General features: G+C 32.6%; 1 protein-coding gene and 1 long non-coding RNA gene across 2 annotated transcripts; one reads left to right on the top strand and one right to left on the bottom strand.

Moving 5' to 3' along the window:
- The first annotated feature begins 7,165 nt into the window (after positions 1–7,165).
- Positions 7,166–8,083, top strand: LOC137823813 (uncharacterized). The gene is made up of 3 exons (XR_011083164.1): positions 7,166–7,484; positions 7,831–7,901; positions 8,047–8,083. It is a non-coding gene; the product is annotated as an uncharacterized lncRNA (long non-coding RNA).
- A 6,186-nt stretch (positions 8,084–14,269) lies between these two features.
- LOC137809832 (uncharacterized) lies at positions 14,270–15,334 on the bottom strand. Its single transcript, XM_068610905.1, has one exon. It carries the CDS (start codon positions 15,332–15,334, stop codon positions 14,270–14,272), a length of 1,065 nt encoding a protein of 354 aa, XP_068467006.1.
- Between the last annotated feature and the right edge of the window lie 2,068 nt (positions 15,335–17,402).

Genomic DNA, 17,402 nt, shown 5'->3' with positions numbered 1-17,402 from the left:
ACTTGAACCCTCTTGCTGGAGACCATATTTTGACAAAAGCACCTCCTTCCACTTCCCTTTCTCTTGCGAAATAAGTCTCCATCTCCATTTCACTAACATGGCACAGTTTAGCTTTCTGATGTCTTTGATTCCCAGTCCTCCCTCTTCTTTTGTTTTGCATACGTCTTCCCAGCTTACCCATGAGATCGGTCTATTCTCCTTACCCCACCCCCATAGGAATCTTCTTTGAATGTTGATAATGCTTTTGTAAACCGATTCCGGGGCTTTGAAAACAGATAGGTAGAAGAGGGGCATTGCTGTGAGCACAGATTTAATTACACAACTCCTACCTGCCAAAGATAGAAACCTCCCCTTCAAAAAAAAACTCAGCCACTGTATCAATAAACATTTTTTATACTTTGTTGCGGTTATTAATTGTATCAGCTTGACATATTTTGTCTTCATTCATTACAAAATGGAAAATAAATAAATATATATATATATATATATTTATATATTAACTAACAATAAATAAAAATTATATATAATAATTAATTTTAAAATTTATGAAGGCAAAACAATAAATTATGCGAGTATAATTAACTAATAACTTGTATAGAGTGAATTCTTTCGGATAATATATATAAATGTGTTGACATGAAATTTGTGATCCACTTTTCCTATATCTCCCTATTTAAGTAATCTTCTAGGATGTGATTTTTTTGTTCAATGTTGTATAAATATAAAATAATAAAGTAGGTTAAATAAATTTTAGATGCTTAATTTATAATATTAGTCTATCACATTTATTTATCATCAACTTCAAAAAAATAAATAATTAAGCAACACGAGAAAACTCAAATAATTTATGACGAAGTAGTATTGTTCTAAAAAAGAGAGTATTGTTATACCAAGGTGGAAGAAGGTAGTTTGTTTTGGGAGTCAAGCTATTATTTAGAGATATGATCATTTAGAGATATGAATCATGATCATTGAGTTTGTCAAAGATGATGAGAGAGATTCACAAGTAGAAAATTCTATTACGTTCACCTTATTAAGAATGTAGAGAATTATAAATATATAAATAACTATGAGAATTGATTGAATACTACCTTTGAGATTAATATGTATTTCTGTCTTTTTTATGCTGAGGTATGCAAAAGACATTTGAAATAAGTAAGAGATACCACTGATTATTGATCAGTAGTATCCTATGGACTTAAAGGCAAATTATAGGACTTAAGCACAATAGCTAAAATTTTCTTCGCTTATCTTGCTATTAACCATCCTCGACTTCTAAGTTGTACTCCTGTAAAAACCTCAACTCTATTTATTACTCCATTCCTGAAAATGACAGAATTTCTATGAGCCCATAAAACCCATATAATTGCCATCCACACTCCTTGTTGAGTGCTATTGCTAATGTCTTTGGTTGCAATGAATTTACAAAGAGGAGCACAAAGTGGAAATTGATAATAGTAAGGACCCAAATGACAGAGTAGCATTCTCTACAAACAATAAAAATCAGTATTTCTTTTCGTTTATTTCTTCCTTGCCTCATATATCATAAGCCATTGATGAGATACATATATTTTTTTTATTTGTTGAATTGTAATAATGATTGCACAATACATAATTTTGTTTGGGGAAGCCAAATTCAGGAATAGGTGAAGAAGGACGACTAACAGTAGTCTTGGGTTAAGTTGAATAGGAGAGGATAGTGGAAATGATATGAAAGATTGTCCTTGTTTGAGATAGTTACAGTAATGCAAGGTGTGTGGCCAATATATAATACTAAGATTCAACTTTCAACAACTCTCCTGCATGCTGCACTCACTCATTTTCCATGAATTTCTCCACAAGTGTTTCAAAAGAAAACCTGCTAAAATTGAAGTATAACACATTGTTATTGCAATAGAAGCAAGATTCCAAGTAAAAAATTCTATATTTGAAGTACTAGTTTCATTAAAGAAATAAAAATAAGGAAGCTAGATGAACGAGTGGGTGAAGTTTCATACCGATCAAGTAATCACATGAAGAAGTTCTTTCCACTCATTTTCATTATTTGATCCATCAACTTCAATCCAGAAGTTATACCAAGTTATGTTTCAATACTTGAATTTTCTTCCCTTACATTTGTGAGGAAGCAACCACCTTCGAACTCAGGAAAAAGTTGTGCATACAAAGCAGTAGCAAGGGTGGTCTTTCCTATGCCACCCATGCCCCATATTCCAACCATTCTAACTACTCTTCACCCAATTCTTAGCAATGATTCAATTTGTTCATAATTTTCTTCAATTGCAACCAAACCTTTAAGTTCATTTGGGTATCTAGCAGTCAGTTTTCCCAAAATGCCTCCAACAATGTCCATAAAGAGTTTAGATTCAGTCCTAGCATATGAAAATGAAAATGGGGAACAGAAAGTAAATGATGTGTTGTAAGTCTAACCAAAACTAAAACATAATTCTCCATAATGTCGAATCAATATAGAGAGGCGTGAAACTGGAAGATATATTTGTAAAAAACAGACACTCACTCACACTTAAATTCTCTCCAAAAGAAACACTCTTCTTTGTAATTCTCTCTATTGTATTTCTTTTTGTGGTGTATCTTACAATTGAGAGAGCATCCTATTTATAGGCTTTAGGAAGCTCTTCTAGAAAAGTCTTCATTATGGCCTTAAAACCCCACTAACAACACAATTAAAATCCCACTCACAACTTTTGACCTTTTACATATCCAAACTCCCATTCTACTCTTTTCTAGTAACTTCTAACTTTAAAACCCACAAATTACATTAAAGTTTATTCAACAAAACTCCCCCATAAACTTAAATGTTTCTACCATCCATCATGCCAATCATCTTCTTGAATTTGTCGAAAAAGACTTTCGGTAGCGGTTTTGTGAAGATATCAGCAACTTGATCTTGACTTGCCACATGCACCAATTCCACACTTCCTTTCTTCACATGATCACGAATAAAGTGAAAACGAATGTCAATATGTTTGCTTCTTTCATGGTTCACTGGGTTCTTTGCCAACTCAATTGCTGATTTGTTGTCAACTTGAATCATAGTTGCATCTAGTTGCTTTAGCTCCATCTTACTCAACAAGTTTCTTAGCCATATCGCATGACATACACACCAAGATGCTGCCACATATTCAGCTTCACACGTCGATAGCGTCACGATCGGTTGCTTATTTGAAAGCCAAGAAAATGTTGTGTTGCCCATAAAGAATACATATCCCGATGTACTTTTCCGATCATCTATGTCTCCGCACCAATCGCTGTCAGAGTAACCCACCAACTTGTAATCCTCTGCTTTTGAGTAGAACAATCCGAGTGATACAGTACCTTGGATGTACCGTAGGACTCGCTTCAACGCCTTCCAATGTGAGTAAACCGGTTCCTCCATGAATCGACTTATGATGCCGACACTTAATGAAAGATCCGGCCTTGTGCATGTGAGATAACGAAGGCTTCCTACCAAACTCCGGTATCTACTTGCATCGACACGTTCTCCTCCATCGAACTTTGAGAGTTTTGCACCTGGTTCCATTGGTATTGATACTGGGTTGCAATTTTCCATCTTGTACTTCTTCAAAATCTCCTTTGCATATTTCTGCTGTGATACAAAAATACCTGTCTCTTTTTGTCTAACTTCCAAGCCAAGGAAAAACTTCATCAATCCCAAATCTGTCATCTCGAATTCTCGTCTCATTGTGTCCTTAAACTCTTCTATCATCTCATTATTGTTACCCATAAAAAAGAGATCATCAACATAAAGAGCAACAAATATCATGTTACCTCCACTGTTCTTTGCGTAAAGAGCATGTTCGTAAGGACATTGCTTGAACCCGTTCTCCTTGAAGTATGTATCGATACGAGTATTCCATGCCCGCGGTGCTTGCTTCAACCCGTAAAGGGCCTTCTTCAATTTTAGCACCTTCTTCTTCTCTCCGATTTTCATGTACCCAGGTGGTTGTTCGATGTAGACTTCTTCTTCAAGCACACCATTCAAGAATGCTGACTTGACATCCATTTGAAATATCGGCCATTTAAATTGAGTCGCTTGGGAAATGAGCAATCGAATTGTCTCCATTCTTACAACGGGAGCAAACACCTCATCGTAGTCAATTCCCTCATTTTGTTTGTATCCCTTCGCAACGAGTCGCGCCTTGTACCTCTCTATCTCACCTTGAACATTCATCTTTTTCTTGAATATCCACTTCACACCAATGGGCTGACTTCCCTCTGGCAATTCTGTTAGCTCCCATGTGTTGTTGCGGTCAATCGCTTTAATCTCCTCATCCATGGCAGTTTGCCACTTCTTGTCTCGCACCGCCTCTTCAAAGCTGATATTTTCAGCATCTGCCAAAAGACATACTAGGTGTACCTCATTTGTCGAATCATACAAATCATGCAAACTTCGAATTTTAGGTTGTCGTGGTTCATCTTCATCATCGGTTGTTTCGGAATTTATACTTGTCGGTGATGATTCTCCAACTTCAATCATAACCTCTGAAGAATTGTTCCAATCCCACTCGCTTGCTTCATTTATTTGCACATCACGACTCACCATCACCTTCTTGCTTATCGGGTCAAGGAGCTTGTATCCTTTTGTCTTCTCATCATACCCAATAAAAACATACCTTTTGCTTTTGTCTTCGAGCTTCGTTCTTCGTTGATCTGGTACGTGTGCATAAGCCACACTACCAAACACTTTGAGATGAGAAACTGTTGGCTTTTGTCCGCTCCATGCCTCTTGTGGTGTTTGATCATCTAACTTCACATGTGGACATCGATTTTGCACATAGATGGCGCATTGCACAGCTTCCGCCCAAAATTCCTTTGGCATCTTTTTGCTCTTAAGCATTGATCGAACCATGTTGAGAATGGTCCGATTCTTCCTCTCGACCACACCATTTTGTTGAGGAGTGTATGGTGCAGTTAGAAATCGCCTTATGCCTTGCTCCTCGCAATACTCCATGAAAGTCGTTGAAGTATACTCGCCATCTCTATCAGATCGTACAACTTTGATCTGTTTATCAGTTGTCCTTTCCACCATCACCTTGAACTTTTTGAACACCTCAAATGCCTCGAATTTTTCTTTCAGAAAGTAAACCCAAGTTTTCCGTGAGAAATCATCAATGAAGGTAATGAAATACCTTTTACCGTTGAAGGAATCTGGAGTAATTGGTCCACATATGTCGGTATGAATCAATTCGAGAGGTTCTCACATGCTTGCTTAGCCCAATATTGAGCCTTCTTTGGAAACGAGATTCTCACATGCTTGCTGAGCACACATTCTTCACAAAATTTTCCCTCGTAGTCCATGTTGGGTAGCTCGTGCACCATATTCTTCTTCGCTAACTTTTTTAGTCCACCATGATGTAGGTGACCAAAACGGAGATGCCACAACGATGCCTTATCTTCTAGGTTGACTTGCAAACATTTTTCTCGTATGCTTCTCAAATTTAGCTTGTACATCCGATTTCTTGCCATCTCAATTCGAGCAACCAAACGCCCTTGCTTGTTCTTCAAGTGTAGGAGTCGATCTTTCAAAAATATCGAGTAACCTTTCTCCGTGAGTTGCCCCATACTCAAAATGTTGGTCTTGAGGTCTGGTACGTAATAAACATCTTGGAGTGACCCAATTAAGCCATCCTTTTGTAAGTAGCAAATCGTACCTCGCCCTTTGACCTCCACCTTTGATGCATCTCCAAATGAAACATGACCATCTTCAATCTTTTGCATATCTTTGAATAGGTACTCGTGACCGCACATATGGTTGCTTGCTCCAGAGTCAAGGTACCACAGAGTGTCATTGTTAATGTTGACTTCATCTTGAGCCATCAAGAGAACACCTTCATTCGTTTCGACTTCCAAGGCTAGGTTGGTTGTTTCTTCTATCTTTATATCAGCACGACAATCTTTTGCAAAATGCCCCACTTTACCACAATTGTAACATTTGTCAGAGTTACAATCCTTCGCATAGTGACCATATTTGTGACATTTGTAGCACTCGATGTTGGAATAATTCGATCGGCCGCCTCTTCCACGCCAATTTGGTTGGCTCGACTGTTCCTTCTCCTTATAGTACCCTTCATGGTTGCTGCCTTTTACACCACGACCGTTTCCACGACTTCCACGACCACGCCCTCTATATTGAGAATTTTGATGATAGAGTACCTTTTCGTCTTTGATTAACGTCTTGGTTTGAAGTGCTTGCTCGAGTGTTTCCTCCTTCTTCTTCTTCTTTCGTTGCTCGTGTGCCTCGAGAGAACCGGCGAGCTCGTCGACTGTGAGCATCGCAAGGTCCTTTGACTCTTCTATCGCGCACACAATACTCTCAAAATTGTCTGTTAATGTTCTCAAAATCTTCTCCACAACTCGTGCATCGGTCAGAGTTTCATCGTTTCGGCTGAGTTGATTCACCACAGCCTGTACACGCGTGATGTAGTCAGATACACTTTCTAACTCCATCATCTTCATGTTCTCCAACTCGCCACACAGAGTTTGTAGACGCACTTGCTTAACTCGGTCAGCTCCTTTGAACACCTTCTCCAATATGTCCCATGCTTCCTTTGAAGTGGACGCACCAACAATCTTCTCAAAAATTGCCTCATCAACAGCTCTATACAACATGTACAAAGCTGCCTTATCTTTCGATCGCATCTCTTTCAATGCCTTGGTTTGAGCTGCCGTATAACCCGTGGTATTGGTAGGTTCTTCAAAACCTTCTTCGACCACCTCCCATGAATCCTGAGAACCGAGAAGAGCTTTCATTTGAATGCTCCAGTTGTCATATCTGGTCACCTTCGTTAACCGTGGTAGCGGTATTTGACCCATCACATTCGCCATTGGCTCTTGATACCAAATTGTAAAAAACAGACACTCACTCACACTTAAATTCTCTCCAAAAGAAACACTCTTCTTTGTAATTCTCTCTATTGTGTTTCTTTCTGTGGTGTATCTTACAATTGAGAGAGCATCCTATTTACAGGCTTTAGGAAGCTCTTCTAGAAAATTCTTCATTATGGCCTTAAAATCCCACTAACAACACAATTAAAATCCCACTCACAACTTTTGACCTTTTACATATCTAAACTCCCATTCTACTCTTTTTTAGTAACTTCTAACTTTAAAACCCACAAATTACATTAAAGTTTATTCAACAATATTGAGATGTTGTATATTCTCAAGTTCCGCGATTTGGTGAGTCACATGACATTTGTTCATGAAGAATTAGGAATTAGGAGCTTTATCATCTTGAGCAGTGTTAGCATTACTTTATGCTTCTGTCCCACCACACGTTTATTGTCCCAACCATCTTTTCATCACTAAATCAAAATTTTCAAATTACAACTCAGTTATTAACATATAGTTACATTTCATGTGGAGATTGGTAGTATCATAGTGATCTTATAATTATTTTTTTCTATTTTTCACGGAGATACTATCTATGGCTGAATGGTGCTTCGATGGGTTCGTTTATGAGCATGGTATGTTAATCATTGTAGCCTTCTTTCTTATTCCTGGGGAACTTTACTTGTATGTCTCATGATATTTAATCTCCAACTGTTTGGGTATGGAATGGGGTCTACGTTAATTAATTCATTAACCTCATCATGTTCCATCTTTGTCACTCTTTTTTTTTCTGGTTGGATGTTGCCTTTCTTTATCAAGTTGGGGACCAAGTTTTAATAAATATAACGCGTTTTGTATTAATTTCTCACTTCAACTTTTCCAATACGTGCATCCTTTTTACTCACCTTGAATCAATACTATTATATCATTTTTACTTTTGTTGATAATATACATCTGACTGTGAAATGTGGGTGCATGCAGGACCATTCAACTTTGAGGTTGCAAAATCAAAAGGGAATCTACCCACTTTGCATATCAACCGCTGCTCCAAGGTTGGGTTAAGTCAATGTTTATATTAGTTTCCATCTAATTAAAACAGCAGTTATTTCTCAATTAATTAAGGTGATTAAACAGTTATTTCTCAAATAATTTATAATCTGTAGAGTAACTGTGTTTATCCATCTGAATTAATGTCAGGTTTCCAACATCATATATTTGGATTCTCTTGGTGATGGACTCTCTTATTCCAAGAACACAAGCAAATATGTTACCGGGGACCTGCAAACTGTGTCTGAGCTTAGAATGATTTATAGATTCTCATTTTTCTTGTTCGAAATTAAGCAATTTTATTCTACTATACTTATAATACTTTTTGTATTGTTGGTACATTTCAATTTTATTACACTACAAAAAAAATCAGTATTATCTACGGATTTTTACCCACGGATCTGAGTCCGTAGGTAAATTCAGCGTTACCTACGGATATTACCTACGAACAACATTACCTACGGACATTACCTACAGATTCTGAATCCAAAGGTAAATTCAGCATTACCTACAAACTATTACCCACAAATTCTGAATTCGTAGGTAAATTCAGCATTATCTACCAACTATTACCTACGGATCTTATTACCTACGGATCTCTATTACCTATCAACTATTACTCACGAATCTTGATTACCTACGAACTATCACCCACTTATCATTATTACCTACCAAGTATTATCATAATAATTATATACATAATATTAAAAATATTAATATAATATAAAAAATTATATTATATTAATATTAATAAATATTTAATAATATTAATAATATTTAATAATATTAATAATAATTAATAATATTAATAATATTTAATAATATTAATAATAATTAATAATATTAATAATATTTAATAATATTAATAATAATAATAATATTAATAATATTTAATAATATTAATAATAATAATAATAATAATATTAATAATATTTAATAATATTAATAATATTAATAATATTAATAATATTTAATAATATTAATAATATTAATAATATTAATAATATTAATAATATTAATAATATTAATAATATTAATAATATTAATAATATTTAATAATATTAATAATATTAATAATATTAATAATATTTAATAATATTAATAATATTAATAATATTAATAATATTTAATAATATTAATAATATTAATAATATTAATAATATTTAATAATATTAATAATATTAATAATATTAATAATATTTAATAATATTAATAATATTAATAATATTAATAATATTTAATAATATTAATAATATTAATAATATTAATAATATTTAATAATATTAATAATATTAATAATATTAATAATATTTAATAATATTAATAATATTAATAATATTAATAATATTTAATAATATTAATAATATTTAATAATATTAATAATATTAATAATATTAATAATATTAATAATATTAATAATATTAATAATATTAATAATATTAATAATATTAATAATATTAATAATATTTAATAATATTAATAATATTAATAATATTAATAATATTAATAATATTAATAATATTAATAATATTTAATAATATTAATAATATTAATAATATTAATAATATTTAATAATATTAATAATATTAATAATATTAATAATATTTAATAATATTAATAATATTTAATAATATTAATAATATTAATAATATTAATAATATTTAATAATATTAATAATATTAATAATATTAATAATATTTAATAATATTAATAATATTAATAATATTAATAATATTTAATAATATTAATAATATTAATAATATTAATAATATTTAATAATATTAATAATATTAATAATATTAATAATATTTAATAATATTAATAATATTAATAATATTAATAATATTTAATAATATTAATAATATTAATAATATTAATAATATTTAATATTTAATAATATTAATAATATTAATAATATTTAATAATATTAATAATATTAATAATATTAATAATATTAATAATATTTAATAATATTAATAATATTAATAATATTAATAATATTAATAATATTAATAATATTAATAATATTAATAATATTAATAATATTAATAATATTAATAATATTAATAATATTAATAATATTAATAATATTAATAATATTAATAAAAAAAATATTAATAATATTAATAATATTAATAATATTAATAATATTAATAATATTAATAATATTAATAATATTTAATAATATTAATAATATAAAAAAATAATATTAATAATATTAATAATATTTAATAATATTAATAATATTAATAATATTAATAATATTTAATAATATTAATAATATTAATAATATTAATAATATTTAATAATATTAATAATATTAATAATATTAATAATATTAATAATATTTAATAATATTAATAATATTAATAATATTAATAATATTAATAATATTAATAATATTTAATAATATTAATAATATTAATAATATTAATAATATTAATAATATTAATAATATTAATTTAATAATATTAATAATATTAATAATATTAATAATATTTAATAATATTAATAATATTAATAATATTAATAAAAATAATATTAATAATATTTAATAATATTAATAATATTAATAATATTAATAATATTAATAATATTTAATAATATTAATAATATTAATAATATTAATAATATTAATAATATTAATAAATAATAATATTAATAATATTAATAATATTAATAATATTAATAATATTACTAATATTTAGTAATATTTAATGATATTAATAATATTAATAATATTAAACAATATTTATAATATTAATAATAATAATGATATTAAATATATGAAAAATGTTATTAATTTTTATTTTATTAATTATATTAATATTGATAATCATACTTATAAATAGAATTATAATTATAACATGACAACAAAACTTGACTGGTGTAATGGTTAAAGCTTCTATGGACATATCTCAACAAAACAGGACTGGTGTAGTGTTAATTTTTAGAATGATAGATGGTGTTGTACTACTTCTTTAGCAAATATTGCAGCGTTATCTGATGGTGCTAACATTCCAGATCTGGTCGTTTCACTCTTAAATCGGCAAAAACTTTTTTCTTGGAACTAAGAGTTCTCTGTGGTTGGGGTAAATTCATTTTGTCTTCATCTATTCCGCCTTCCAAAACTCTAGTACTCTGGAAAGTTTTTCATGGGTGACTTCCTACATATCACCATATTCAGTATAAAGGTTTGCATATATGTTCTATGTATCTGCTTTGTGGAAAGCAAGGAGAATCTATTCAACATTTATTTTTTGAATGTTCTAATGCTTTGCGTATTTGGAGTTGGCTTTGATAGATTTTTCTTACTCCTCAATTCTCTAATAAGGATGATCTTCTTTATTTTATTAAGAGTGATGAGTTAAATACTTAAGCTTGTTGTGATAACTTTTTCTCTTTGTATGATATGACGTATGAAGAATTATCCTAGATTTCAGGATAAAATTGATGTTTCTAGGCTTATTTTTGGTAATTAAATATTTAACTTGTCTTGTGGGAAATTCCTCTAAAGCTTCAATGAAGAATGATATGTTGGATTTCAATGTCATTAAATTTTTTGGTATTAATAACCGTACTGGTAAAATTCTTCGTTCTATTCTTGTTATATGGAAGTTCCCTTCACCAGGCTGGGTTAAAATTAACACTGACGGGGCTGCTCGGGGATATCCTGGTCTTGCTAATTGTGGAGGTATTTTCCGTGGGAGCATGTGGTAGTTTATTAGTGGGTTCTATGCGTTTCTTGACATTTAGACTGCTTTGGTTGCTGAGTTTTATGGAGTTATATATGCTATGGAGGAAGCTTAAAGGATGAAGCTTACTAGTGTATGGCTTGAATGTGATTCTGTCTTGGTTTGTGTTGCATTTACTACTAGGAATAATGTATCGTGGATGCTTTGTAATTGATGAAATACTTGTCTTAGTTACAGTGACAAAATCAGGTTTACTTTTACTCATATTTTTCGTGAAGGAAATGTGTGTGCTGATAAGTTGGTTAATTTTGGATTTATTCATAGAAAATAATTTCATTGGTAAAATAGGTCTCCTTCTAGTCTGTTTTAGAATTTTTTATGAATAGGTATAGTGTACCTATGTACCATTTTTTTTAACATATGGATTTTGGTCTAGATCCTCCCATATTTGTGTTTTTTCAATAATACTTTTTCGTGTAATGATATATAATTGTTGTTACTTGAGATGTCAGTATGATTTTCTTGTAGTGATTAACAATGGGGAAAGAAATTCAGGTTCAACTTTTTATAGTTTGTATGTATCAACTCTCAATAATGGTTAAAGATTTCCAGACTAACGGAACCAACTCTAATGCTTAGGAAAGCATATTCAAAGATGCTGGAGTGCAATCTACCTATGGAACAATTATCATATGCTTATACTATACATGGATTGTTTTGGACACCAATTTTGGAATATCCAATCATTATTATGTCAAATGTGTTTTTTTTTTTGCGACAATTTATTCTCTATTACAGATAAACTACCTCTCTGAAGCATCTTTTGTACAAGAGTTAGTGTTCTGTTTTTAATATATTCTTTCATTCTTTGTCGAAAGAAAAACTCTCAAGAATGCATAATGTTTTACTTTTCCCGACTTGAATAATTTGAATATGTAGATTGTAGCAAACAATTGAAATTATAGGAAACCGATTGACATGATGGTGCGTAGAATGAACATGTTGAATGTCAACATTTATGCAGGGAAACTACTGATCTGTTTTGGTAGTGCTGGTATTTTGTGTTAGCTCTCATCATTGTTACACCATTTTTATTCTGCATTGGTCTCCTTATAGGAGCTTATGTAATAAATCATAAGCTGAATCATTGCATTCCTTATGCATGTTTTAAGATTTCTTCTTCTGCCTTTTAATAAATACTCTTGTATTTCAAAATTTTAAAACATGTAACAATGCTAGAACAACTTATACTAGTTATAAATATTTGGATCTCAAGTCAGACTGGGATTTGCACCAAAACGCTGATAATCTAGCCAAAGAAAGGAATGCAACTGTATTTGATAATCTGCCACCTTCAAAACAGTTGTTGTCAATCAAGAACTATTGTGGATTTCCAAGCTGGTCATTTGATAATTCATCATCAAAAGTAGTGTGCTTGGTGCTGAATAACTGTAATTCTTTCACATGTTTGCCTCCCCTTGGACTTTTGCCCCTTCTCAAGGAGTATTGATGCTGACTTCTATGGCAGCTACTCAACATCATTCTCATAATTTGGAAACATTGATGTTCTCCTTTATGGGACAATGGGAAAATTGGTTCAACATCATAGATGCTTTTGCATGTGTTCAAAGTCATTCTGTAAGGAATTGCTTCAAGATGAAGGGGAAACCTGCCACAACAACTTCTTCATTTAAAGATGTTAGATCTTCAAAAGTGAAGCAATCCTGAAAATTCTCAAGTTTTATACTGTCTTATTGTTTTTGTTTCCGACTAACCTCAAAATCCTGAAAATTCTCAATTATCTTATTTCAGACAATATCTTTTCTTGAGAAAAATTTAATTGCTTCTAAATAGAATGTACTATTGGTATGATTTAGAATTTAATGAAACCATAGTGATGCACACAGTCCAAATATAGCTAATTGATCTCTTGTTTTTCTTTTGCTTTTTCTAATAGAACAATTTAAAAGTGGCCATAGAGATGCTCATACAAAGTAATGAAACCTGAAAAATGTTGGTCTTCTAACTATTTGACAAAATGTTGCTTTTAATAACCTGTTTACATTCTAACTGTTTAATTCCCGCTCCATGGCGCCAAAAATTACATACGGAAAAATCCGTATGTAATTACATACGAAAAAATCCGTATGTAATACTTGTTTACATGCGGAATTTAATCCGTATGTAAAAATCCGTATGTAATGTTGATTTTACATACGGATTTTGATCCGTATGTAACAATCTGTATGTAATTCGTGTTTTTCTTCTAGTGACGGGTCCCTAACTTTAGGAACCAAGGCAATGAAAGAGGCGTTATAGCCCTTTGGGATACATCCCGTCTCATTAAACAGGGACAGCGCTGCCACAAAATCTTCTTTTAGCAACTCCCAATTCTTTTTGATGAAGTTGAAGTTATAACCATCTGGGCCCGAACTTTTTGTACCTTCACATTGCCACATTCATCCCTAATCTCTTTCTCAGAGAAAGATGCTAGGAGACCCTCGTTATCAGTCGGAGATAACGACTTGAATTCAACTTCATCCAGTCTTACCTATAAATCTTTCGTTGCTTTTGAATCTAGCTTCGAAAAGCTTATTTGCTTCTGAACGGACAATGCTTGGTTCCTCACACCAATGGTCCCCCACCTGGACGCCCTTCACTTCGTTTTTGAGCCTTCTCTACCCCAAGGAGGAATGAAAAAACCTAATACAGGAATCACCATTCTTGAACCAGTTAGCTCTCGCCTTTTGGAAACTAAGAGATTCAATTTTCTTATCATTCTCTTTCAGGTGACTAACCAACTCCAATCTTTTCAATCTATCGTTTTCCACTAAACCCCCCAAGCAATCTTGACAATCTAGAGCCTTCAGATCCTGAAATATCCTTCTCTTGGTAGTGTCAAGGTTGCCAAAAACATCCTTGTTCCAGGACTTCAGATCTGATTTGAGGAGTTTAAGCTTTTCTTTAATCTTTGTCAAGCCATACCCCTGCACCGAGTAGGACCGCCATTTGTCTTGCACCATCCTGCTGAAACCTCTCTCCAGGAACCAAGCATTAATGGTTCTGAAGGGTTTGGGACCCCAGTCTTTCTCTACAGACTTAACCACCATAGCACAGTGGTCTGGCACTTCCCTTCTTAATATATATTGTTTACTCATGGGCCAAAGCTGCAACCACTCTTCGTTTACAAACACTCTATCAATTCTACTTTTTGCTGTTCCATCAGGTTTAAACCACGTAAACTTCTTACCTACTAGAGATAAATCTAGTAGAAAGGTGGAGTCAATGAAACTATTAAAGCCAATTAACTCACTTGTCTGCTCTCCCCTACCTCTAACACCTTTCCTTTCACTTCTGCTTCTTATCGCGTTGAAATCCCCACAAAAGCACCAAGCTGGTTCATGGCGAGCCATTTTTACTTTAGTAAGGTCCTCCCACAAACTCTTTTTACCATTTAGCGTGCTTGGAGAGTAGATGTTTACCACCACACACTTAGAGGATGATTTTATGTAATGGCCAAAGATGATAATAAAGCTTGTTCCCATCAAATGATTTTCGTATTCAAAGGCTTCTTTATTCCACATAGACAACAAGCTTCCACTTCCTTCGTCTCCTTTGTTATGCATCGACCTCACCTTATTATCACCCCATAGAGAAAAACATCTTGCATCTGAGAGTTCTTTAGACTTAGTTTCTTGCACACAGACAAAATCTGCTCCCTCCCTTCCTATAATATGTCTCATATACCGTGCCTTTGTGCCTCTCCCTAAACCTCTAATGTTTAAGTTTACTATAATCATAAAGCCCCATCCTTCTTACCCTCCTCGAAAATTTCCATAAACTCCAAGTCTCTTGTTTCCATACACGAATATTCCTTGACAACCTCCTTTTAATCCCCACAACACCACACCTTGAGTTTATTTATTGATTAGTTAGCCACCGAAATTGATCAACTATTGGCTCACTAGCCTTCAAAGTCATCATTAAAAAAAATAATTGGCTCACTAGTCTTCAAAGGCATCATTACAAAAAATAGGTGTTACTGTTATTTACATATCATTGCACAGATTCAAAGGCATAAGCTTCACTTCAAATTAGTCAGTTCCATTCATCAACTCCCTTTCCTATTCTTACCATGGCAGCAAAAATGGTCACCAACCTTAACTCAAGCCCATCATTAAAAAATTAGCTTATTACTATTATTTCCACTGCACTGCACCCAATCAAAATAGATACATATGACAATTAATTGCTTCTAAGAAAATTAATTTCAACAATGTATTTGTATGGATCAAATCATCATACTTCTATTCTTCAATTTATGTGTCAATAAAGTAAAAGTATGGTTTTGTTAGTGTCTATTTTTGAGTTGGAATCTTCTATGAATTTCTATGAGAAAGAAAATTATTATTGTAAAATCCAATATAAAACCAGCATAAAAACCAACATATGGCACTCAATTTCATCTCTGTGAGCTCCTATGGTAGATGTTGAAGGTGTGTAGAGTTTTACAGTATGCAGCACACAAACAAAAACGAATCTGAATGTTAAGAAACGTCTCTACGGAAGCGTGTGATAAGCAATAACCAGTGCAATTCTCATCTTTTTCTAGGAAACAACAAGCTTCATAACAAGTGATGTGACAGAAAAGGATTCTGAAATCTATGACTCCCACATGGCACAATAACTTGAGTAATATACTGTACATAATAACATCCATCAAGGCAATAATGGTGAAATCAATAATAACACACTCCTTATTTTCACTACTTTGGGGTTAGTTACACAACTTAAACAATGTTGTTGTATTTTCTAAAAATATACCAAATATGTTGCTAGATTTACCTTGTTATGGGGTTATTAAGGGTGAAACTTCCATGGATTAAAATATAACTTCGAAGGAAATACAACTATTTTCCCTATTGTATCTTTTCTTAGCATTTCTTTTTTATTATTATCTCAGTATACTCTGTAATTTTGAATCAGTCTCTTTTTATTATCTTGTTCTTCCATAGACCCCATTCAATCGAAGAGGAGAAGGATGCATGTGATTCATTTTGTACTGTTATTACTATTATTTTGTAACTTAAGCCCATCATTCAAAAATTAGCTTATTACTATTATTTCCATTGCACTGCCCCCAATCAAAGACCTAAGCTTCACTCACTAGTACAAAATTCTTCAATAACGACACCTTTCAAAGACGGTTTGAAGACAACCATCGTTAAAAACTAGGCGGTGGCAATCCTGTAATTTTTTCGAATTTTTTTTGGACTTTTAACGACGGTTCAACCCAGAACCGTCGTTAAAAGTGGCATGGGTGAGATACAACGACGGTTCAACCAGAACCGTCGTTAAAAGCTTGGTTTTTTTTATGACGGTTCATCCAGAACCGTCGTTAAAAGCTTCTTTTTCACACTCAAATTTTTTAAACACTTTTCACACTCTCCCATTTTCATTCAGAAAACTTGCCTTCTTTCTCACAACTGCGACTGCCACCTGCGACCGCAACCCTAACGCTCGACCGCACCGCGACCCTAAACCTCGCACCGCCTGCACGACCCGTGACCCCGCGTCGACCGCGACGGCACCCCTGCCGCGACTGCGCACCGCGACCCCCGCATGGCGACCGCGCCACCCGCGATCGCGCCACCCGCGACCCCGCACCGCACCGCGACCCCCGCACCACGACCGCACAGCCCGCGCGAACCCGCGATCCCGCACCGCACCGCGACCCCCGCACCACGACCGCACAGCCCGCGCGAACCCGCGACCCCGCACCGCACCGCACCGCCCGCGCGAACCCGTGAC

The sequence above is a fragment of the Phaseolus vulgaris genome, chromosome 11 (assembly GCF_000499845.2).
Source record: "Phaseolus vulgaris cultivar G19833 chromosome 11, P. vulgaris v2.0, whole genome shotgun sequence".
NCBI classification, from domain to species: Eukaryota; Viridiplantae; Streptophyta; class Magnoliopsida; order Fabales; family Fabaceae; genus Phaseolus; species Phaseolus vulgaris.
The sequence above is the reverse complement of the archived record's forward strand: the minus strand, read 5'-3'. Positions and strand labels throughout refer to the sequence as shown.

What these genes read in the sequence shown, in the direction of transcription:
- LOC137809832 (XM_068610905.1), bottom strand. Translation starts at nt 15,334, where the DNA reads ATGAGACATATTATAGGAAGGGAGGGAGCAGATTTTGTCTGTGTGCAA.